General features: G+C 41.0%; 1 protein-coding gene across 2 annotated transcripts; it reads left to right on the top strand.

Annotated features, from left to right (window-relative positions):
- The first annotated feature begins 865 nt into the window (after positions 1-865).
- On the top strand, positions 866-16,967 carry LOC103695627 (uridine 5'-monophosphate synthase). 2 transcript variants are annotated; one of them, XM_039117024.1, is made up of 6 exons: positions 871-1,815; positions 2,353-2,436; positions 15,036-15,118; positions 15,233-15,320; positions 15,413-15,667; positions 16,571-16,967. In XM_039117024.1, exons 1-6 carry the CDS (start codon positions 1,009-1,011, stop codon positions 16,697-16,699), a joined length of 1,446 nt encoding a protein of 481 aa, XP_038972952.1. In that variant the 5' UTR covers positions 871-1,008; the 3' UTR covers positions 16,700-16,967. The 2 variants fall into 2 exon arrangements, with proteins under 2 accessions (XP_038972953.1, XP_038972952.1); XM_039117025.1 differs by lacking the exon at positions 2,353-2,436 and having other exon boundaries at positions 866-1,815.
- The last annotated feature ends 3,319 nt before the right edge of the window (positions 16,968-20,286 follow it).

Raw genomic sequence — 20,286 nt, 5'->3', positions numbered from 1 at the left:
TCTTATAAATTATTAATCTTATAAAAATATGTTATTTTTCATTATAGAATTAATATTTTTATTTATGCTTATAATAGATTTTTTAATACTAATAATTATTTTGATTAGGAAAATAAGATAAAAAGGAGTAATATATAAAATATTTTCATTATATAAATATAAAAGAAAATAATATATTTCTACTATAATTTAAAATTATCCTTCAATAATAATAGAATAATAATATGATTAGTAATATATCATAGTATAATATATAATATCAATATAATATTATATATATATATATATAACATTTACATTGATGGTATATTGATATATCAATTTTTTGGCTAAATTAAGGGGTATTTTTGTCTTTAATTTTCAACCCAGGATCACTGCCCTGGGATGATCTTGGATTCCTGACCTCAAGGACGGGTATAATATTTTTGCCCTGGTGGGTCTTTCTCTTATTTAATAAATGTCTGGAACCTTGGATTACTAATTGGTGGAATACCGGGAAATCCGAAACTTTTTGATCCCATCACCGGGTTGGGCGGTGATTTGAGGAGTGGAGGTGATTTAGAATTACCGCTACGTAGGATTACCGTGGTGCAACCAAACACGGTGATCTCATCACCTCCACTCACATCATCTTTGATCCTGGGACGATCACCCTATATCAAATGCCGCTTTATCATTATGGAGCATTTTAGCTTTTGATTCTGTAGGCAATACTTATGCGAGGTTAGTGTAAGTTGTCGGTAGAGAAAAAAAAAAGAAAAGAAAAAAAAAGGAACGAGTTTCATTTGCAGCCGAAGGGGAGTGGAGAATCCAACGTGGCAGCACGCGGCGCGTTAGCCGTCCTCCGCTTTATTCCTCACAAGAAATAAGCCCATGGTGCCCACTCGATAGCCGCCCGGCGCCCCACCCAGTCGCTCTCCCTCTCCTCCTCCTATCTTCCCCTCCCTCGTCTTCTGCGTCGGCCGGGATACAACAGTGAGACGCGAACCAAGCACCAAACTCGTCAGAATGGAAGCACTTATATTGGATCTCCACGAGATCGGGGCGGTCAAATTCGGCAGCTTCAAGCTTAAATCCGGCATCACCTCCCCCATCTACATCGACCTCCGCCTCATCGTTTCTTTCCCCTCCCTCCTCTCCGGCATCGCCGACCTCCTCTTCGCCGCCTCCTCCTCTTCCGCCCCCGCCCCCGCCCCCGCCGCCGCCTTCGACCTCGTCTGCGGCGTCCCGTACACCGCCCTCCCCATTGCTACCGTCCTCTCTGTCTCCTTTTCCGTCCCCATGATCATGCGCCGCAAGGAGATCAAGGACCACGGCACCGGCCGCGCCGTCGAGGGCGCCTTCCGCCCTGGCCAGATCTGCCTCATCGTCGAGGACCTCGTCACCAGCGGCACCTCCGTCCTCGAGACCGCTGCCCCGCTCCGTGCCGAGGGCCTCGAGGTGCGCGACGCCGTCGTCGTCATCGACCGCGAGCAGGGTGGCCGCGAGAACCTCGCTGCCCAGGGCATCCGCCTCCACTCGCTCACTACGCTCACCGACGTCCTCCGGGTTCTCGTCACCCACGGGAGGGTGTCCATGGAGAAGGCCGCCGAGGTCCGGGCGTTTTTGGATGCCAACCGAAGGGTCGCCGTCGTGGCGGCGGCGGCGGCGGCGGCGCCGAGGTCTAGGGTTAGGGTTTCGTATGGGGAGAGGGCGGGGATGGCGAAAAACCCAATGGGAAAGAGGCTATTTGAGGTGATGGAGAAAAAGCAGAGCAATCTCTGTTTTGCGGCGGATGTCTCCACTGCGAAGGAACTGCTCGATATCGCCGACAAGGTGCGAACTTTTGCATTAAGTTTTCATCTTTTTATCCATATTTGTCCTACCGAGATACCAACTGGTATTTTAATTATTGATTCTAGCCTGCTGAAATTTTAAAGAACAGAACTGTATAATGGATGATTTGAAAGTCAGAACCTTTTTGTAATGCATTATGTATACTTGTAGTGATGATCTAGATGTATGTAGCATTAGCACAAACGTATGTGGCCTTTTCAAACGATTTGTTTAAGCTATTCTTTTTCCAAGAGTTAACGACAATTTTTAAATAGTTATAGTAGTCGTCTCATTTCGGGTTTCATTTAATTTGAATAATGTTATTAGAATTCATTTGATAGTTTGATTCATCTGTGATTACTTGTCATGTGGATTATCAATTTTTAGTTTTTCCATCGCAGATGTCTCTTTTGCATGATTGATTCTATTGGATTAGTAACAAACAGAGGAATCATTCTGATACTAGTTAGCTTAGGTGAAGCATTGTATGGTTGATAAACGTACTTCACTTGTTCAATCTGTTTGATTTTTCTGCAGATTGGACCAGAGATTTGCTTGTTGAAAACACATGTGGATATATTGCCTGATTTTACATCAGATTTTGGCTCTCAGCTCCACTCAGTATGTCTCCCTTCAACAACATAAACCACTATAGTTTTTGAACTCTATGTAATATTTTTGATTCGTGTATGTTAGATAATATTCAAACAGCATGTACAGCCATACAATCATTCATAGATTCAATGTAGTTCTGATATTCCTTTGGAAGGTGTGATCGTTGTGCTCATTTGTGAACTAACAATTGATGCACACAAATACAACACACATATATTTAACACAGAAACCTGTATAAACTAATCTCACTAATGTGGACCCATAACTGCCCCATGTAATTGCCCTTTTTTTTCTTATTTTTTGATGCTAATGGACATGTCTTTATTTATATACTATATAATAGCTTCAAATGTGGGATCCAGTGTTCTTCACCCTGTTTTTGTTTCCAACCCTCCTCCACAGCTGCAGGACTCCTAAGTCTTATTTTCTCTCTTTTATGTTATAGTTACCAATTCTATCTATCTTTTAATCAAGTCATGTATAGAGCATGTGGCAAGGACTAGTTTGTATTAATTGTATTTAGTTTGCGTCAATGAGACCAAAGAATGTATATATATTCTTTAACATTTCTTATACGTGCTGAAATGCTAATATTATTGCACCCTTCATCCATTCTTTAATTTGCCAAGCATAACTTGTAATTGTTTATATGCCTCTGTAGTGATTCATTCTCTTTGATTGCCATACACATAGCCAGGGGCTTTATTTGTCCTTTAAAGCTGGTTTTATGAGTCCTTATCAACAATTGCTACCAAGGTTTCTATATACTGTTGAAATGGACCTTGTTCTGTCCCACTGTTTCAGTTGGCCATCTAGCATGAGATCTTTGTAAGTTTATGACACTTTGGCCTCAATATTATCAAAGCTATATATATCGGTCCACTAGCATAAAATGTTAAAGGCAGCAGATACGTATCTGACACTTTAAGTTACTGTAACATCTACGTGGTATCTTCACTTAACCTATTGAACCACACATACTCTGACAAGAATTTTGTTAATTAAACAAATAACGAACATCTGCACTATCTAGAAAGAGCTGGTGATATAGAAATCCAAAATTCTAGCTTGTCATCTTGCAGTTCTTGTTTTATTGCATTTTTATAGGTTGATCATTGTACTTAAACATTGCAAGTAAAACAATCAAGGTCTCAAATAGCTTCAACGAGGTGGATGAAGGAGGAACTTTTTTGGTGTAAAATTTACTTCATGAAGCATGATGTCTCCCATGGCTCTTGCCGTCCAGTTTGACCTGGTGATAGTTTGATTCAGACTTTTGCTAGAAGTTTTCTGTCAATTGGAGAAAATCCTTCTAGATTTCTTGGATTTTTCTGTCAGTTGGAGAAAATCTTTCTAGATTTCCGTTCTTTAGACGTGTTTTGCACAAGGAAAAAACAGGTGGAGACACAGTTTGAGTCATGGGACATGAATATAAATATAAAACGCAAGAGCTTTATTTGTAAATATTAATTCATTAATGTGGGATGCAAAACTCTTGCCCAATAGTGGCTTCCGCTTTTGGGTATTGAGGATGATAGTGTTATTTTGATGATTAACAAGCAATAATCGAGAGTATGTTATAAGTTAATTCGATACTTCATTTATAAGTCTGTTACTCTCAGTATATTTGTATAACAAGTTAAAGATGCATTTCATTGTTTACTTGGATGAATCTAACCTTGAGTTGCAGCAAAGTGTGGATTGAGTCGACCCCAAGGTTGATTGGGTCGACCCCGGCACATCAAGAAAGCATTTGGCACACTTATGCAAAAATGGCACATATGAACAGTAAGTTGGGTTGACCCAAGGAAAGCATGATTCGACCCAAACTTCAAGCTTCTCAACAACTCAGAAAATGGTTCTCTGGAAATACTGAGAGGGTCGACCCAAGATGAAGTTGAGTCGACCCAAGCTTGAGTCGACCCAAACCCTGAGAGGGTCGACCCAAAGGCAAGACAGAACAGATGATAGAAAAGGTTCTCTGGAAACCCTGAGAGGGTCGACCCAAGAAGAAGTTGAGTCGACCCAACTGAACCTTGAGTCGACCCAAAGAAATGTTGGGTCAACCCAAGTGAAGGAAGGCTGAATTGCAAGTTTCTGTGGTTCTGAGAGGGTCGACCCAAGGAAAGTTTGAGTCGATCCAAGTGAAAGTTGGGTCGACCCTAGGACAGGTTGAGCCGACCCAAACACGGGCAGAAGCATAACGGCTAGTTCTGCAGAAGTACTTTTTGTCCTTCCAACTGTGAGTAACGGCTAGTTTTTGAATTCTAACCATTGGGGCTTGTCCAATGGATGAAGAAAACTATTTAAAGTGGCACTATTCATCATAGGGAACATCCTTTCCAAAGAATATCAAAGTGTATACAAGAAAGAGAAAGTGCCCTAATCTTCTTCATCCAAGTGCTTCATTCAAGAGTCAAAAGAAAGTGGTTGAGCAGATTCAAAGAGTCATTAAGAGCTCCATCCACCCTTGAAGAGTGAAGCATCCTTGACAAAGAAGAGAGAAGTCACATCAAGCGATAACTATTCTCTAAACTCTTCTTTGTAGATTATATTGTTATATTTGCTCATCTAGGAGCTTAAATCTTCTTTCTTTGTTTATTAAACTCCTTGTAAAGGTTAGTTGGTTAGCCCGCAAAACCAACGGAATAGGTTGATTGGTGAACCCGTAAAACCAATTGTAAAGGTTCGTTGGTGAGCCCGTAAAACCAACATAGGTTCGTTGGTGAGCCCGTAAAACCAACATAGGTTTTTGGTGAACCCGGAAAACCAAAGTGTAAAGGTTTTTGGATTGTGAGCCCGGAAAACAATTCAACTGTAATCCGCGGGATTATAGTGAATTTCCAAGGGGTCGCTTGGGGAGTGGACGTAGGTGCTAAGGAGAGCACCGAACCACTATACTTCTTATTGTTTGTATTGTGATTTGTTTATTTCACTAACTCATCAATTAACATAAGTAAGTTAGTTAAAAATAAGAGAAACCAATTCACCCCCCCTCTTGGCTTGTCACCTTGGGCAACAAGTGGTATCAGAGCAAGGTGCTCCAATAGTACTTATTGATCTCACAATCAAGAGTTAAAGATCATGACAACCCAAGTGGGATGTTCTATGAGTGAGGGGCAATCCACAAATAGACCTCTATTTAATGGCACAAACTACACATACTGGAAAGCTAGGATGAGGATATTCATTTAAGCTTTAGACTATGAATTATGGTACATCATTACTAGAGGACCTCACACACCCACACTTAATATAGAGGGCGCTATCATACCCAAACCAGAAATGGATTGGAATGAAAGTGATAGAAGATTAGCACAGTTAAATGCAAAAGCAATTAATGTACTTTACTGTTCATTAGATGTAAGTGAATTTAATAGAATATCTACTTGCATCTCCGCAAAAGAAATTTGGGACGAACTTGAGGTAACTCATGAAGGGACTAATCAAGTTAAGGAGTCAAAAATAAACATATTAGTACATAAGTATGAACTGTTTAAAATGGAATCCACTGAGTCCATAACTGATATGTTTACTCGTTTTACTGAAATTATAAATGGGCTTAAGAGTTTAGGAAAGTCTTATACTAACTCTGAATTGGTGCGAAAAATTCTCAGGTCTCTACCAAGAGTTTGGGAGGCCAAGGTAACTGCAATTCAGGAAGCTAAGGACCTCAACACATTGCAATTAGAGGAACTTCTAGGATCACTCATGACCCATGAGTTGACCATGAGGCAAAATTCAGAAGATGAGGTCAAGAGAAGAAAGCCTATTGCCTTAAAGTTTACCACCCCTAAACAACAAACTGAGTCGGAAGATTCAGATGATGATGAATTGGATGAAGAAGGAATGGCTATGCTTGGAAGAAAATTCAGAAAGTTTATGAGAGGTAAAAATAGATTTCATAAAAAGAAACCCTTTTTCAAAGGTAGCTCAAGCAAAGAAAAGGGTAAGGACAAAGAAAAGGAAAAAGAAACTCCTATTTGTTATGAGTGTAACAAACCCGGGCATTATAAGATAGATTGCCCAGAATTGAAATGGATGGCAAGAAAACTGAAAAAGAAGAACTTCATGGCTGAATGGAGTGAAAGTGAGGAGTCAAGTTCAGAAGAGGAAGATCATCAAGAGACGGCCCAAATGTGTCATATGGCCAATGACGATGAGGTAGATTCTGAACTTGAATGTGATTTTACTGTTGATGAATTACATGATGCATTTTTAGAACTAATGGAAGAACATAAAAAAACTAATCAATAAAAATAAAGTTCTAAAAGAAGAAAATCAATCTCTTATTAAAGATAAGTTAAAACTATTTCATAACTATGAAACATTAAGTAGGAAACTCACAAATGAAACCAAGAATCTAATTGCTGAAAATGTCAAGTTAAAAGAAGATGCTGAAAAATATAAATCCTTAGTAGATAAGTTTACACTTAGTTCAACCAAATTAAATATGATTCTTGATAGTCAAAAAGCTGTATATGATAAGGCTGGATTAGGTTACAAAACAAATAGGAAACAAAAATACTTAAAGAACATTTTTGTTAAAGCTAAAAATGAAAATATTACTTGTCATTGCTGCAATAAATTAGGACATAAAGCATATGAATGTAACTATAGAAAGTCCAGTCAAAACAAATTGAGTAATAATCATAAGATTAAATTCAAGAAAGTTTGGGTTCCAAAAGGAACATCAAGTACTAACCCTAAAGGACCCAACATAGTTTGGGTACCTAAAGCTCTTTCTTGATCTTTATTGCAGAGGTGTCCTGCAGCTAATAAAGTGGAAAAACGATGGTATCTAGATAGCGGCTGTTCAAGACACATGACCGGTGACGTAGACCAATTTGTCACCTTGGAATCTAAGAAGGGTGGAGTAGTAACCTATGGAGACAATGGTAAAGGGTATATCATTGGAAAGGGTAAAATTTTCATTACTCCATCTATTTTCATAGAAAATGTCTTATTAGTTAAGGGTTTGAAACATAACCTACTTAGCATAAGTCAATTTTGTGATAAAGGATTTAAAGTCACATTTGAAGCATCAGTATGCATAATCACAAATTCTAAAGATAATAGCATTGTACTTGTAGGACAAAGGCAAAGAAATATTTACATGGTAGATCTACATGATTTAGGCAAGAAAAATGGATTATGCTTAATTACTAATGAAGAAAAGAAAAATGAAACAAGTTGGCTTTGGCATCGTAGACTAGGACATGCTAGTATGGAATTAATATCAAAACTAGTCAATAAGGAATTAATAAAAGATGTGCCAAAGTTGATTTTTGAAAAGGACAAAATCTGTGGACCATGCTCATTGGGAAAACAAACTAAATCATCCTTCAAATCAAAGAATATAGTATCAACAACTAGGCCTTTTGAACTCATACACATGGATCTATTTGGACCCACTAGAACTGCGAGTCTAGGAGGGAAGAAGTATGGACTAGTTATTGTAGATGATCTCTCAAGATATACATAGGTTTCATTTTTGGCACATAAGAATGAAGCATTTTCAGAATTCTTGAAACTTTATAATAATATCACAAATGAAAAGAAGCTCACCTTAGTAGCAATTCGAAGTGATCATGGTACTGAATTTGAAAATCAACACTTTGAAGAATTGTGTAATAAAAATGGTATTTCACATCAATTTTCAGCACCTAGAACGCCTCAACAAAATGGGGTTGTTGAAAGGAAAAACAGGACATTGGCAGAAATAGCACGCACGATGTTGTGTGAGTCAAATCTTCCAAAGTACTTTTGGGCTGAAGCTATAAGCACTGCTTGCCATATTCTAAATCGAGTTTTAATACGACCAATAACCAAGAAAACTCCTTATGAACTTTGGAAGAATAAGAAACCAACTGCTAAATATCTTAGAGTATTTGGATGTAGATGTTTCATCTTAAACAATGGTAAGGAGGATCTAAGTAAATTTGATGCCAAGTCAGATGAAGGTATCTTCTTAGGATACTCCACATCTAGCAGAGCATACAGAGTATTCAATAAAAGAACCCTTGTAGTCGAAGAGTTAGTTAATATCATATTTGATGAGTCTGATAGTGAGTCTGCTAGGAAAGAAAATATTCTTGATGATGATACAGGAATTATTAACTTTGAAAAGTTGAATATTGATGACGTGCCAATTCAAGATAAGGGAGATGATTGCGTGCCACCACAATCTCAAAACTTGCCAAAGGAATGGAGGTATGCATCTGGACACCCTAAAGACTTAATCATTGGTGATCCATCTCAAGGGGTAAGAACTCGATCCTCTCTCAGAAATTTGAATGATTATCTTGCTTTTGTTTCACAATTAGAACCTAAGACTTATGAAGAAGCTGAAAAGATACTAATTGGATAAATGCCATGCAAGAAGAATTAAATCAATTTAAAAGAAGTAATGTATGGACATTAACTGAAAGACCAAAGCATAACTCTGTAATTAGAACAAAATGGATCTTTAGAAATAAATTAGATGAAAATGGGTTAGTTATAAGAAATAAAGCTAGACTTGTAGCTAAGGGATACAATCAAGAAGAAGGGATAGATTTTGATGAAACATTTGCTCCTGTAGCTAGATTAGCGGCTATTAGATTACTTCTAGCATTTGCATGTTTCATGGATTTCAAATTGTATCAAATGGATGTAAAAAGTGCATTCTTAAATGGTTTTATAGAGGAAGAAGTATATGTAGAGCAACCTCCTGGTTTTGAGAATCATGAATTGCCAAATCATGTGTTTAGATTACATAAGGCATTATATGGATTGAAGCAAGCACCTAGGGCTTGGTATGATCGATTAAGCAAATTTCTGCTTAATAATGACTTTAGTAGAGGAAATGTAGATAAAACACTGTTTCTCAAAAGAAAGGACGAAAATCTATTAGTGGTACAAATATATGTAGATGACATAATCTTTGGTGCCACAAATGATACTCTTTGCAAAGAATTTGCTGATCTAATGCATGGAGAATTCGAAATGAGTTTGATGGGAGAACTAAGTTTCTTTCTAGGATTACAAATCAAACAAACTAAAGAAGGTATATTCATTCATCAAACTAAGTATACAAAGGAAATACTAAAGAAGTTTGGGAATGAAAATCATAAGGGAGTAGGCACTCCAATGAATCCTACTAGTAAGCTAGACAAAGATGAAAAAGGAAAGAGTATTGATATTAAGCTTTATAGAGGACTAATTGGATCCTTGCTCTACCTTACTGCTAGTAGACCAGACATCGTATTTAGTGTAGGAATATGTGCTAGATACCAATCAGATCCTAAGGAGTCACATTTAAGTGCTGTTAAAAGAATCCTTAGATATTTAAGAGGAACTACGAACATAGGATTATGGTACTCAAGAGACTCCTGTCTAGATTTGCTTGCATACTCAGATGCTGATTTTGCTGGATGCAAATTAGATAGGAAGAGCACTAGTGGAACATGTCAATTCTTAGGAAACAACTTAGTATCATGGTTTAGCAAAAAGCAGAATTCAGTGGCACTGTCAACAACTGAAGCTGAATATATAGCTGCTGGTAGTTGTTGTGCTCAAGTACTATGGCTTAAGCAACAACTAGAGGACTATGGAGTTAAGCTAGATAATATTCCTATTAAGTATGATAATACTAGTGCCATCAACCTTACTAAAAATCCGGTTCAGCATTCTAAAGCCAAACATATAGAAATAAGATATCATTTTATTAGGGATCATGTGCAAAATGGAAACATATGTATTGAGCATATATGCACTGAAAAACAATTAGCTGACATATTTACAAAACCCTTAAGTGAAGATAGATTCTGCACGCTAAGGAGGGAATTAGGCATATGTGATCATTTCTATTGAAGAGATATAAAAGGGAGCAAGCAGTCTCATGATACATTCCTCCCATTTCTAAAAATCCATGAAACATGAGTCAAAATTGTCATCTATAGATTCCCAACTCATGTATCATTGTCCCAGAAAGAATTCATAAGGATTGGAAGCAAGAAAAAATTTTAGAAGCAAAAAGGAAGAAAAAAAAAATTCTGAACTTGGGTCGACCCAACCCAGAATAGGGTCGACCCAACGTTGAGTCGACCCAAGAAAATTCTTGAGTCGACCCAACGTCGGGACCCCACTGTTAAAAGGGGGACCCGAGAGCTTTTTTAGGGCACTGTTTGCCCTTATCCTCTTCTGAAAACTCTATTCCCCACACTCCAAACTCCTCCAATCAACTCCAAACGCTAGATTACTTCAAGATCTTGGAGAAATGGGACCCAAAAGAGCCGTAGCCAAGAGATCCGGAAGAGTCTCACGGATCCAACGTGAGGAAAGACATGCTACGGAGCCATCTACAGTGTCTCCACAACGTGAGGCACGTGCAGAGCCACCTCCTCCTTCCCCCTCAGTACAACTTGCAAAGTTTGCGGGGAGACTGGTTACAACGGGGAGAAGGATCCATTCCGAGTTCTTTGATCAAGAAGGGTTCCGTTTGGGGGAATGGATCCGAAGGCAAGGTTGGCAGTATCTTTGCTCCCTAGATGTGATGATCTACCCCGGACTAGTTCGGGAGTTCTATGCCTTCCTCAAAACTGGAATGGGATGGCTCATTTCGGAAGTTCGAGGAGTTAGGGTTCGAGTTTCCGAGGAGAGTTTGAGTGAGTTGCTTCATCTTCCCTGCGAAGGAGCCACTCCAGAAAAGTCTGAAAACAAGATGAGAGCCCTGCAGTTGATAATGGAGAATGAAGACTTCGACTTTTCGGAGAAGGTAATAGCAAGCTCTCTTTCTGCAGAAATGAGGTTATTGCTCAGCATCATAAATAGGATTTTATTTCCGAAGAGCGGGAGATTCGATCTCATCACAGAGCGAGATCTATAGTGATGGAGCATATTATTCAGGGTATTCCCCTGAATCTCCCGGCCATGATCCTGAGGCAGATGAGGAAGGTGATCTGCAACTCCAGAGTATCCCTGCCTTATGGTATGATACTCATCTTGATCTTCCGACAGCACGACATATCTGTCGAGGGGGAGATCTCCAGGCAGTTACTTCATACTGATACATACACTGCACGATCACTTATACGCATGGGCTATGAGAAAGTGAACGGGCAGTGGGTTCATACTGGAGCAGGGATTCAGGGTGATGCACCAGAGGGTGATGCACCAGATATTGGAGACCCTATCCCTGAGGATGAGGAGCATATGGATCATCCTACTGCACCTTCAGAGGCTGGACCATCGTCATCTGTTCCTGCGGGAGATACAGATGAGTTCTGGAGTAGGATGACAGAGCTTTTGTCAGCTCAGGCGAGGACTATCACTGATGGGCTGACGAGCAGATTAGACATCATGTCTGCTGATATCAGTGATCTGAGGGAGCAGATGGGAGCTCTACGGAGAGAGAGACTCATGGACCATCTGTGCCACAGGCTGCTGAGTCAGAGATTTCGGCACAGAGTCATCCAGCTCATCGTGCTCCACGACAGACTCAGTCTCACCAGGCTCGACCTCCCCTCGCCACGTACACTAGGAGGATGAGGACTAGATCCCAACCATTAGATACTCCCTAGGCTGATATTAGTATTTCTGTTTAGAGCCTAGGATAGGTATCTAGTTCTCATATGTATTTTGTGTTTATCATGTACTTTGAACTTTGATTGAGGAACATTGTATTTGCTTTTGTTTTTGGCATGATTGTACTAAAATGTTCCTATTTTGATCAATGAAGTTTGAATGTTTGTTATTTATTGTGTCTATTCCCATGCACCTATTTGATGATAACAAAAAGGGGGAGAAGTAAAGAAAGAGAAATAAGTTGTGTAAGAAAAGAGAAATAACTTGTAAAACAAATTGAAAATTATAATGGAAAAGCATATACATCTTAGGGGGAGCAATTTGTAACAATGAGAATGATCAAATCTAAAATTTCTATTAAATTTCAGAATTTGGCACATAGAATTTCAGAATTTGGCCGCACCTTTCACACCTCGATACATAACCTGAAACTCATGCTTTATCTCGAATTTTTGGAGTTTCATCTTTAATGAAATATAAATGAAAGAGGGAGCAATTCAAAAAGTTAAATTGGAAATATTTGGATGAAATAGGGGGAGACTTCACTCTCATATTTGAAAAACTGAAATTCAGCAACTTGAGCCCTTTTAAAACTGATTTTAAGATAAGTATCAATAGGCTCATACTCTATATTTTGTAATCATCAAAAAAGGGGAGATTGAGGATGATAGTGTTATTTTGATGATTAACAAGCAATAATCGAGAGTATGTTATAAGTTAATTCGATACTTCATTTATAAGTCTGTTACTCTCAGTATATTTGTATAACAAGTTAAAGATGCATTTCATTGTTTACTTGGATGAATCTAATCTTGAGTTACAGCAAAGTGTGGATTGAGTCGACCCCAAGGTTGATTGGGTCGACCCCGGCACATCAAGAAAGCATTTGGCACACTTATGCAAAAATGGCACATATGAACAGTAAGTTGGGTCGACCCAAGGAAAGCATGAGTCGACCCAAACTTCAAGCTTCTCAACAACTCAGAAAATGGTTCTCTGGAAATACTGAGAGGGTCGATCCAAGATGAAGTTGAGTCGACCCAAGCTTGAGTCGACCCAAATCCTGAGAGGGTCGACCCAAAGGCAAGACAGAACAGATGATAGAAAAGGTTCTCTGGAAACCCTGAGAGGGTTGACCCAAGAAGAAGTTGAGTCGACCCAACTGAACCTTGAGTCGACCCAAAGAAATGTTGGGTCGACCCAAGTGAAGGAAGGCTGAATTGCAAGTTTCTATGGTTCTGAGAGGGTCGACCCAAGGAAAGTTTGAGTCGACCCAAGTGAAAGTTGGGTCGACCCAAGGACAGGTTGAGCCGACCCAAACACGGGCAGAAGCATAACGGCTAGTTCTGCAGAAGTACTTTTTGTCCTTCCAACAGTGAGTAACGGCTAGTTTTTGAATTCTAACCATTGGGGCTTGTCCAATGGATGAAGAAAACTATTTAAAGTGGCACTATTCATCATAGAGAACATCCTTTCCAAAGAATATCAAAGTGTACACAAGAAAGAGAAAGTGCCCTAATCTTCTTCATCCAAGTGCTTCATTCAAGAGTCAAAAGAAAGTGGTTGAGCAGATTCAAAGAGTCATTAAGAGCTCCATCCACCCTTGAAGAGTGAAGCATCCTTGACAAAGAAGAGAGAAGTCACATCAAGCGATAACTATTCTCTAAACTCTTCTTTGTAGATTATATTGTTATATTTGCTTATCTAGGAGCTTAAATCTTCTTTCTTTGTTTATTAAACTCCTTGTAAAGGTTAGTTGGTTAGCCCGCAAAACCAACGGAATATGTTGATTGGTGAACCCGTAAAACCAATTGTAAAGGTTCGTTGGTGAGCCCGTAAAACCAACATAGGTTCGTTGGTGAGCCCGTAAAACCAACATAGGTTTTTGGTGAACCCGGAAAACCAAAGTGTAAAGGTTTTTGGATTGTGAGCCCGGAAAACAATCCAACTGTAATCCGCGGGATTATAGTGAATTCCCAAGGGGTCGCTTGGGGAGTGGACGTAGGTGCTAAGGAGAGCACCGAACCACTATACTTCTTATTGTTTGTATTGTGATTTGTTTATTTCACTAACTCATCAATTAACATAAGTAAGTTAGTTAAAAATAAGAGAAACCAATTCACCCCCCCCCCCCCCCCCTCTTGGCTTGTCACCTTGGGCAACAGGTATTCATATCAAGAAATTTATAGATTGGAATTTAGGAGGTGATACATGGAAGTATTCAGTATTTGTTAAAATAGGAATTTATATATGGTTTCCCATTTATCAAGATTTTTTTATAGCTAGTTTTGAAAAGTTATGAGGGGCTTAGGTATAAATTCAACAAATATTGGGTTTATTGTCAATATAATCTTAAATATATCATATCATGTGGGCTTTATTCACTTATCAGGTGCCTTGTTGCAAAGAAGGGTGGGTAGATAGTTGAACTGGCATATGAAGACATGGGGGTTTGGGTTATGGAGTAGAACATAGGTTGATTTTTGTGCAGAACGTCATGTAAACAAAATCAGGAGCAAGGCCTACTGTAGCTTCTTGGATGTGGTTGGAGGAAAGAATTTGAAGGGACACAGTATTTGATTGCGCATTAGTTCTGAAGTGGCTATTACTATCAATTTGGGGGCTTACCATAATTTCATTGATAATAGATGATATGTGTACTTACCATAGTTTCAGCTGTTTTTGCCCTTAATACAAGGGAAGTATATGTTGCCTCTTTCTAGATAACCTTTTATAAACTGATTTTTTGGGGGTTAGTTTACATTTTTAAACATTGGATTAGCTCTTAAGCTTTCTAAAGGTAGGTAAATTGGAGTTTATTTGACTTACAGAGGAACTTATATATGAGCTAATCATTCTTATAGTTTCCAGTTTTTACCATTAGCAATAAATGACTCTTTTTGTCATAATCCAGTAAATAACCATTAAGTTATTTGAATGATGTCAAATTATCTCTATCTTAGAGTGATTCCTATATCAAGAATGTACATATTATTTTTCCAAGTCGGCTATGATGAGTTATTTGTATCTGGCTGAAGATTGCAGAAAGGCATAACTTCCTGATATTTGAAGACTGTAAGTTTGCCGACATTGGAAATACTGTAACCATGCAATATGAGGGGTGAGATAGATTCTTGTTATTGTAATGCATATTACTTGTTTATCTTAATTTTCTTTGACTCGTAATTGTCAATATTTTCTGTTTAACATTAGATTCTTGAATTTATTTCTTCAGAGGCATATTCCGCATTTTGGACTGGGCAGATATTGTTAATGCGCACATAATATCTGGGCCTGGAATTGTGGATGGTCTGAAGTTGAAGGTTGTCTGAGCCTACTAACTGATCCTTGCCTGTGTTTTAAGAAGTAACCTGCCCCTAATTTTATTGTGCATATTTTTGTTTGATGTTCAAAGGGCTTACCTCGAGGTAGGGGACTCTTGTTGCTTGCTGAAATGAGCTCATCCGGTAACCTAGCTACGGGCAATTACACATCTGCTGCAGTCCAAATAGCCGAGCAACATTCAGATTTTGTCATTGGATTTATATCAGTGAATCCAGCATCATGGCAAGGGGGACCAGTAGATCCAGCATTCATCCATGCCACACCAGGAGTTCAAATGGTTTCTGGAGGGGATTCATTAGGCCAGCAGTACAACACACCTCATTCAGTGAGTTTTACCCTTATTGTGTTATTTTCTGATTTATTGTGGATTGATTGTACTCATTGGCATATCAGAACATTGTTGGGATTGATTTTCTTATGCTTCAAATATTTTGTCCTCCTGCCTTGTAAATCTGATACTAGACCAGCCATTAGAAAAGGAGCTTTATACCAGAGGAAGAAACCTTAGACTAGAAATTAAATTAGAACTTTGAAGTATAATGTGCCTAGATGTGTAGATTTTTCTTGGATGGTTGGTTTACTACATTCCTTTTTACATGGCAGGCCTGCCTTGTTGGGTCTTAATGTTTCCAAAGATGTTGCCATTATGGAGGCTAAAACAGATTCTTTCAAGTACCATAGCCTACCTCTATTGGGTTAAATATTTTCTTTTGGCTTGCATCATTGAAATAGGTTCTAATACCTCCTGAACACTATATGGAAATCGCACAGGATACAAAAGTATTCTGGGGTTTATAGGAACTTTATGGAACCCTGAAGAAGCAACTTTTTTGATTCTAGTGTTCTTCTCCCACCCTCAATGATAGCAGCAGATTAAGCAGACAAATCAGAAATATAATGTGTTCAAGCAGGTTCTTGATTCATTATAATTTTATTTACTAGAATTTGATTTTGCTTTGAGGTTGAATTTTTTCCCCCTTGCGTTACTGAACAATCAGCAAAGAAAATTTTGCCTTACTGGTTTTAAGGTCATGAGTGATTTATTTGATGACATCATATAAACAGAAGTAACAATAAGCATAAAAGAAGTTATTATCTGATCCAGGTGCAGTGGTGAAAGTATTTTTTTTCTATAGGTTCTCGAGCTGTTTAGGAACTTATAATTGTAACAAATTTTTTATTGTGGAGTTCTTATTTGCTTCTGCAATGAATTTTTACTGCTTTGCAGGTAATCCATGATAGGGGTAGTGATATCATCATTGTTGGCCGTGGAATTATCAAGGCGGCCAATCCAGCTGAAGCAGCTAGAGTGTATCGAATTCAAGGCTGGGATGCCTATAAGGCCAGTTGCTTATGAGACTTCTGGCTTCAAATTTTGCTCATATATTTTATACACGATAAACTTTTTCATGGATGACTACATCTTTGTTTGTCATCCAGCTCTTGATTCGGTATCATTATGGCCCATGCTCATCATAACAGCAGCCAGAAAACCTGCAGCCTGATGATTCATGTTGTTTTTGATTGACTTATCTGATGCATGTTAATGTTTTACTGCAAACCTTATCAAAAAACGGCTACTTGGGTTAAGTAATATCAGAACTAATTCCATGCTCAGATGCCAAGTGACTTGAGTGCTTTCTAACCTTACCAGCATGGACCTCATTTTATTTCTAACTGTGTTGCATGCAAATATTTATTTTTACTTTGTTTTGTCAAACGTGGCTATATTTTCATGAGGAGAATTGAACTTTCCAAAGCCTATCCACTGGAAATTTTGTTTCTTGGGAAAACTCATTGTTGCCAACCGCATGGAGGGGGTCATATTATGGTTATTTCCCCCCGCACTTGGTCCTTGATAAGCATATGTTAAGCTGATTCATCTGCAATCCTAGCTTTTGGTGTATCGTACAGCCTTTTGCTTCCAGGCATTCTGAGATGCACCATTCCAGATGTTAGCATGTGTGGCCAAATTTTGACTTTGCCACAGTAATAGTTGAGTACTTTGGTCTCCCTCTTGTGGCTGCTTTGCTTTCTTTCCAACAGATTGCCCATTTTACCCATCGCTCTTGATGGTTAGCACTGCCACCTCAACTCTGGCCAGCTAGCTGCTAGAGAGCTGCAATGACATTGATCTGGGTTCAGAGTTTCTGGTGCTGATGGTGTCTGGTGATGATGGAGCCAAAAGGACCTCATTTATGCAATGGAACGGATGTTGCAGCAGTGCTACTGTGAGTGGGAACAGGCCACACTTACGGCTTGCTGAAGTTATAGGCTATTGAGCTCTAGCATTAGCTTTTTCCTCTCCTTTCGGGTTCTAGCTCCCGTCTTGCATGACAATTATTTACAGTGCGGTGGGATGTAGGTCGATGTAGGTCTTAAAAGCTGATATAGGTGTCAACACTGATCCCATGTAGAGTAGCATTGAACTGCTCGTCAAGAGACCATCCTCCAGATGGCTTGTTCCCTTAACCAACACATGTTGCAAATTCTTCATCCTTATTTTATTTTATTTTTTTTTGTCGTGAAAACGGCAATTCATATAGTTCTTAGGTGAGTACATTCTGTCAGATCAAAAAAAAGTAAAGAGTACAAGGGAGAGAGAATATCCTCCAAGAAAGTCCAGATGATCTCTTCGGAGTGTTGGACAACAAAGAAGGCGATCCAGTTTGCAGCACTGTTCGTCTCCCGAAATACATGTAGTGCCAAAAAAGAGCTCAGCTCCTGAATCAGTCTACGGGTGTCGCGGATAAAAGGATGATCATCACCATATCTGTCTACTCCCCGCACCCAATCAATCACCACTGAAGAGTCCCTCTCGAGGCATATACACTCAGCATTCAGTACCCGCCTCGCAAAGGAGATGCCTTCCCAAGCCACTCGTAGCTCAGCACCAACTGCAGTATGACCAAGCGTACGACGACCGCCCGCTGCTATCAACCTGCCGAGGTGATCTCTGATCACAAATCGGACCTCTCCTGACGTTCGGTCCCTTGATACACTGCCATCGAAGTTCACTTTGAGATGATCAAGGAATAGGAGGACCCAAGAAATAAGGGCAAATCTGGACACTATGACAGCGGAATGAGTATCCCAGATGTCTCTGGCCCACCCATAAGTGAATTTAGTAGTAACAGTGGTGACCTCCCCCGCATGAAGCGCTGCTCTGTCCACCACCATCCTCGGAAATAACCTCCTGCCCTCAAATAGACTGGCATTCCTGGCCAACCATATATGATAGACCAGGTATGCTCATAAAATCCCCGCCTCCACAGTGCTAGGACTCCGCATGGAAGCTCTCAGTCGATGAATCAAAATCCTGTACCAACTTCACCGCGAGGGACAGTGGAACAGGTGACCTACTCCATATGTCCCTAGCCCTGGAAAAGCGCAAGAGGACATGATTAATAGTCTCCTCGGTATCCGTACATACCTCGCAACACTGAGTGATGCGCACCTCTTGTCGGGCTAACAAACACCTAGTCAGTAAGCAACTCCATGCCACCTTCCAGATAGAGATGGGCATCGGGCCGTGCCGGGCCCGGCCGAGGCCCACCGGGCCACAGACCAAACGGGCCGTGCCTGGCCCGGCCTGTTACTAAACGGGTCGTGCCTGGCACGGCCCGCTTAACCTAAAGGCTAAGCCCGACACGACCCTAGGCCCGTGAGGTGGCGGGCCATGCCGGGCTCGGCACGGGTCGTGCCGTGCCATGGTAGAAGCGGTCGTGGAGGTCGGGGGGGAGGAGGACGGGGACGCAGTGAAAGTCGCGGCGGAGGCGGGCAGCGAAAGTCGCGGCGGAGGTGGGCAGCGACGGCGTCATGGTGGGCGGGATCGAGGCCATCGGGGAGGCCGCGGAGGGTGCTGACGTGGAGGACCTCGACGCCGGCGGGGAGGCCGGAGCGGAGTTGGAGGACGAGGGCGTCGGGATCGTAGGAGAAAGACCAGCCGGAGGGAGCGGCGGAGTCGGGGGTCGCGCGGATGGGGAGGTGGTGCGAAACAATGATTCGGCGCTGCGGCGGCCGCGGCGACGGCGAGGCCGGCGGGGAGTCGCGGCGCCGGTGGTGGAGAGTATGCACGGATCCACCATGACACGGGGGAGGCGGGACGGGTGGCGGGGCGACGACGGGAAGTCCGAGTCGGCGGCGGCCAGGTCCAGAAGGTTCGCTGAGGACCTAGAAGGCATCTCCTCGTCTCCTAAACGTCGTCCTTTTCTTCTTCTTCTCCTTCTTCTATTCCTTTTCCTTCTGTTTGGGGATTAGGTTTAGGGTGAGGGTTAGGGTTTGGCTATCGATGGGTGTTGCAGAGGAGGAGGAGGAAGGAGAAAGCGGGGTTCATTTGGTGGGGTCTTCTTTAACTCGATCTCCTTCTACTTGCTTCTCTCTGGGGATTAGAGAAACGGAAGGCAAGGATAACCGGAGGAGAAGTCTCGGCTTTCCTCCTCCTTTTTGGTCCTCCGGACGGAATCGAGCTCGTCGCGGGCCATGCCGTGCTTGGCCCAGCCCAGGCCCTTATGGGCCGTGCCGGATTTGGTCTGTGGGCCAGAAATCCTTAACTCAGCCCGACCCCCTTTTATGAGCCGTGCCTAGCACGGCCCGTTACTGTTTTCGTGCCGGGCCATGCCGGGCCATGGGCGGCCCGGCCCAATTCCCACTTCTACTTCCAGATGAAGAGCGCCACACGTGAGTGAATCCTCATCCTCCAATCTAACCTCCCTCCATCCGCCGCACTGGCTCCCTGCTCATCAACACCTAGAGATTCCTGGCACGCACTTGCGAGCGCCCTGTCGGCACCCAGACCAGCCGATCCAACCTCTTCCTGGAAGGAGCCGGTAGGACCAGGATCATCTTTGCCAACTGCTCCCCAAAAATCTTCCGAATCAAACCCTCCCGCCAACGACCCCCACCAGGTCACTAACTCTGTAGCCAACTAGCCTCGACGTATCT

Source organism: Phoenix dactylifera, unplaced genomic scaffold, assembly GCF_009389715.1.
Source record: "Phoenix dactylifera cultivar Barhee BC4 unplaced genomic scaffold, palm_55x_up_171113_PBpolish2nd_filt_p 000164F, whole genome shotgun sequence".
Classification (NCBI taxonomy): domain Eukaryota; kingdom Viridiplantae; phylum Streptophyta; class Magnoliopsida; order Arecales; family Arecaceae; genus Phoenix; species Phoenix dactylifera.
The sequence above is the reverse complement of the archived record's forward strand: the minus strand, read 5'-3'. Positions and strand labels throughout refer to the sequence as shown.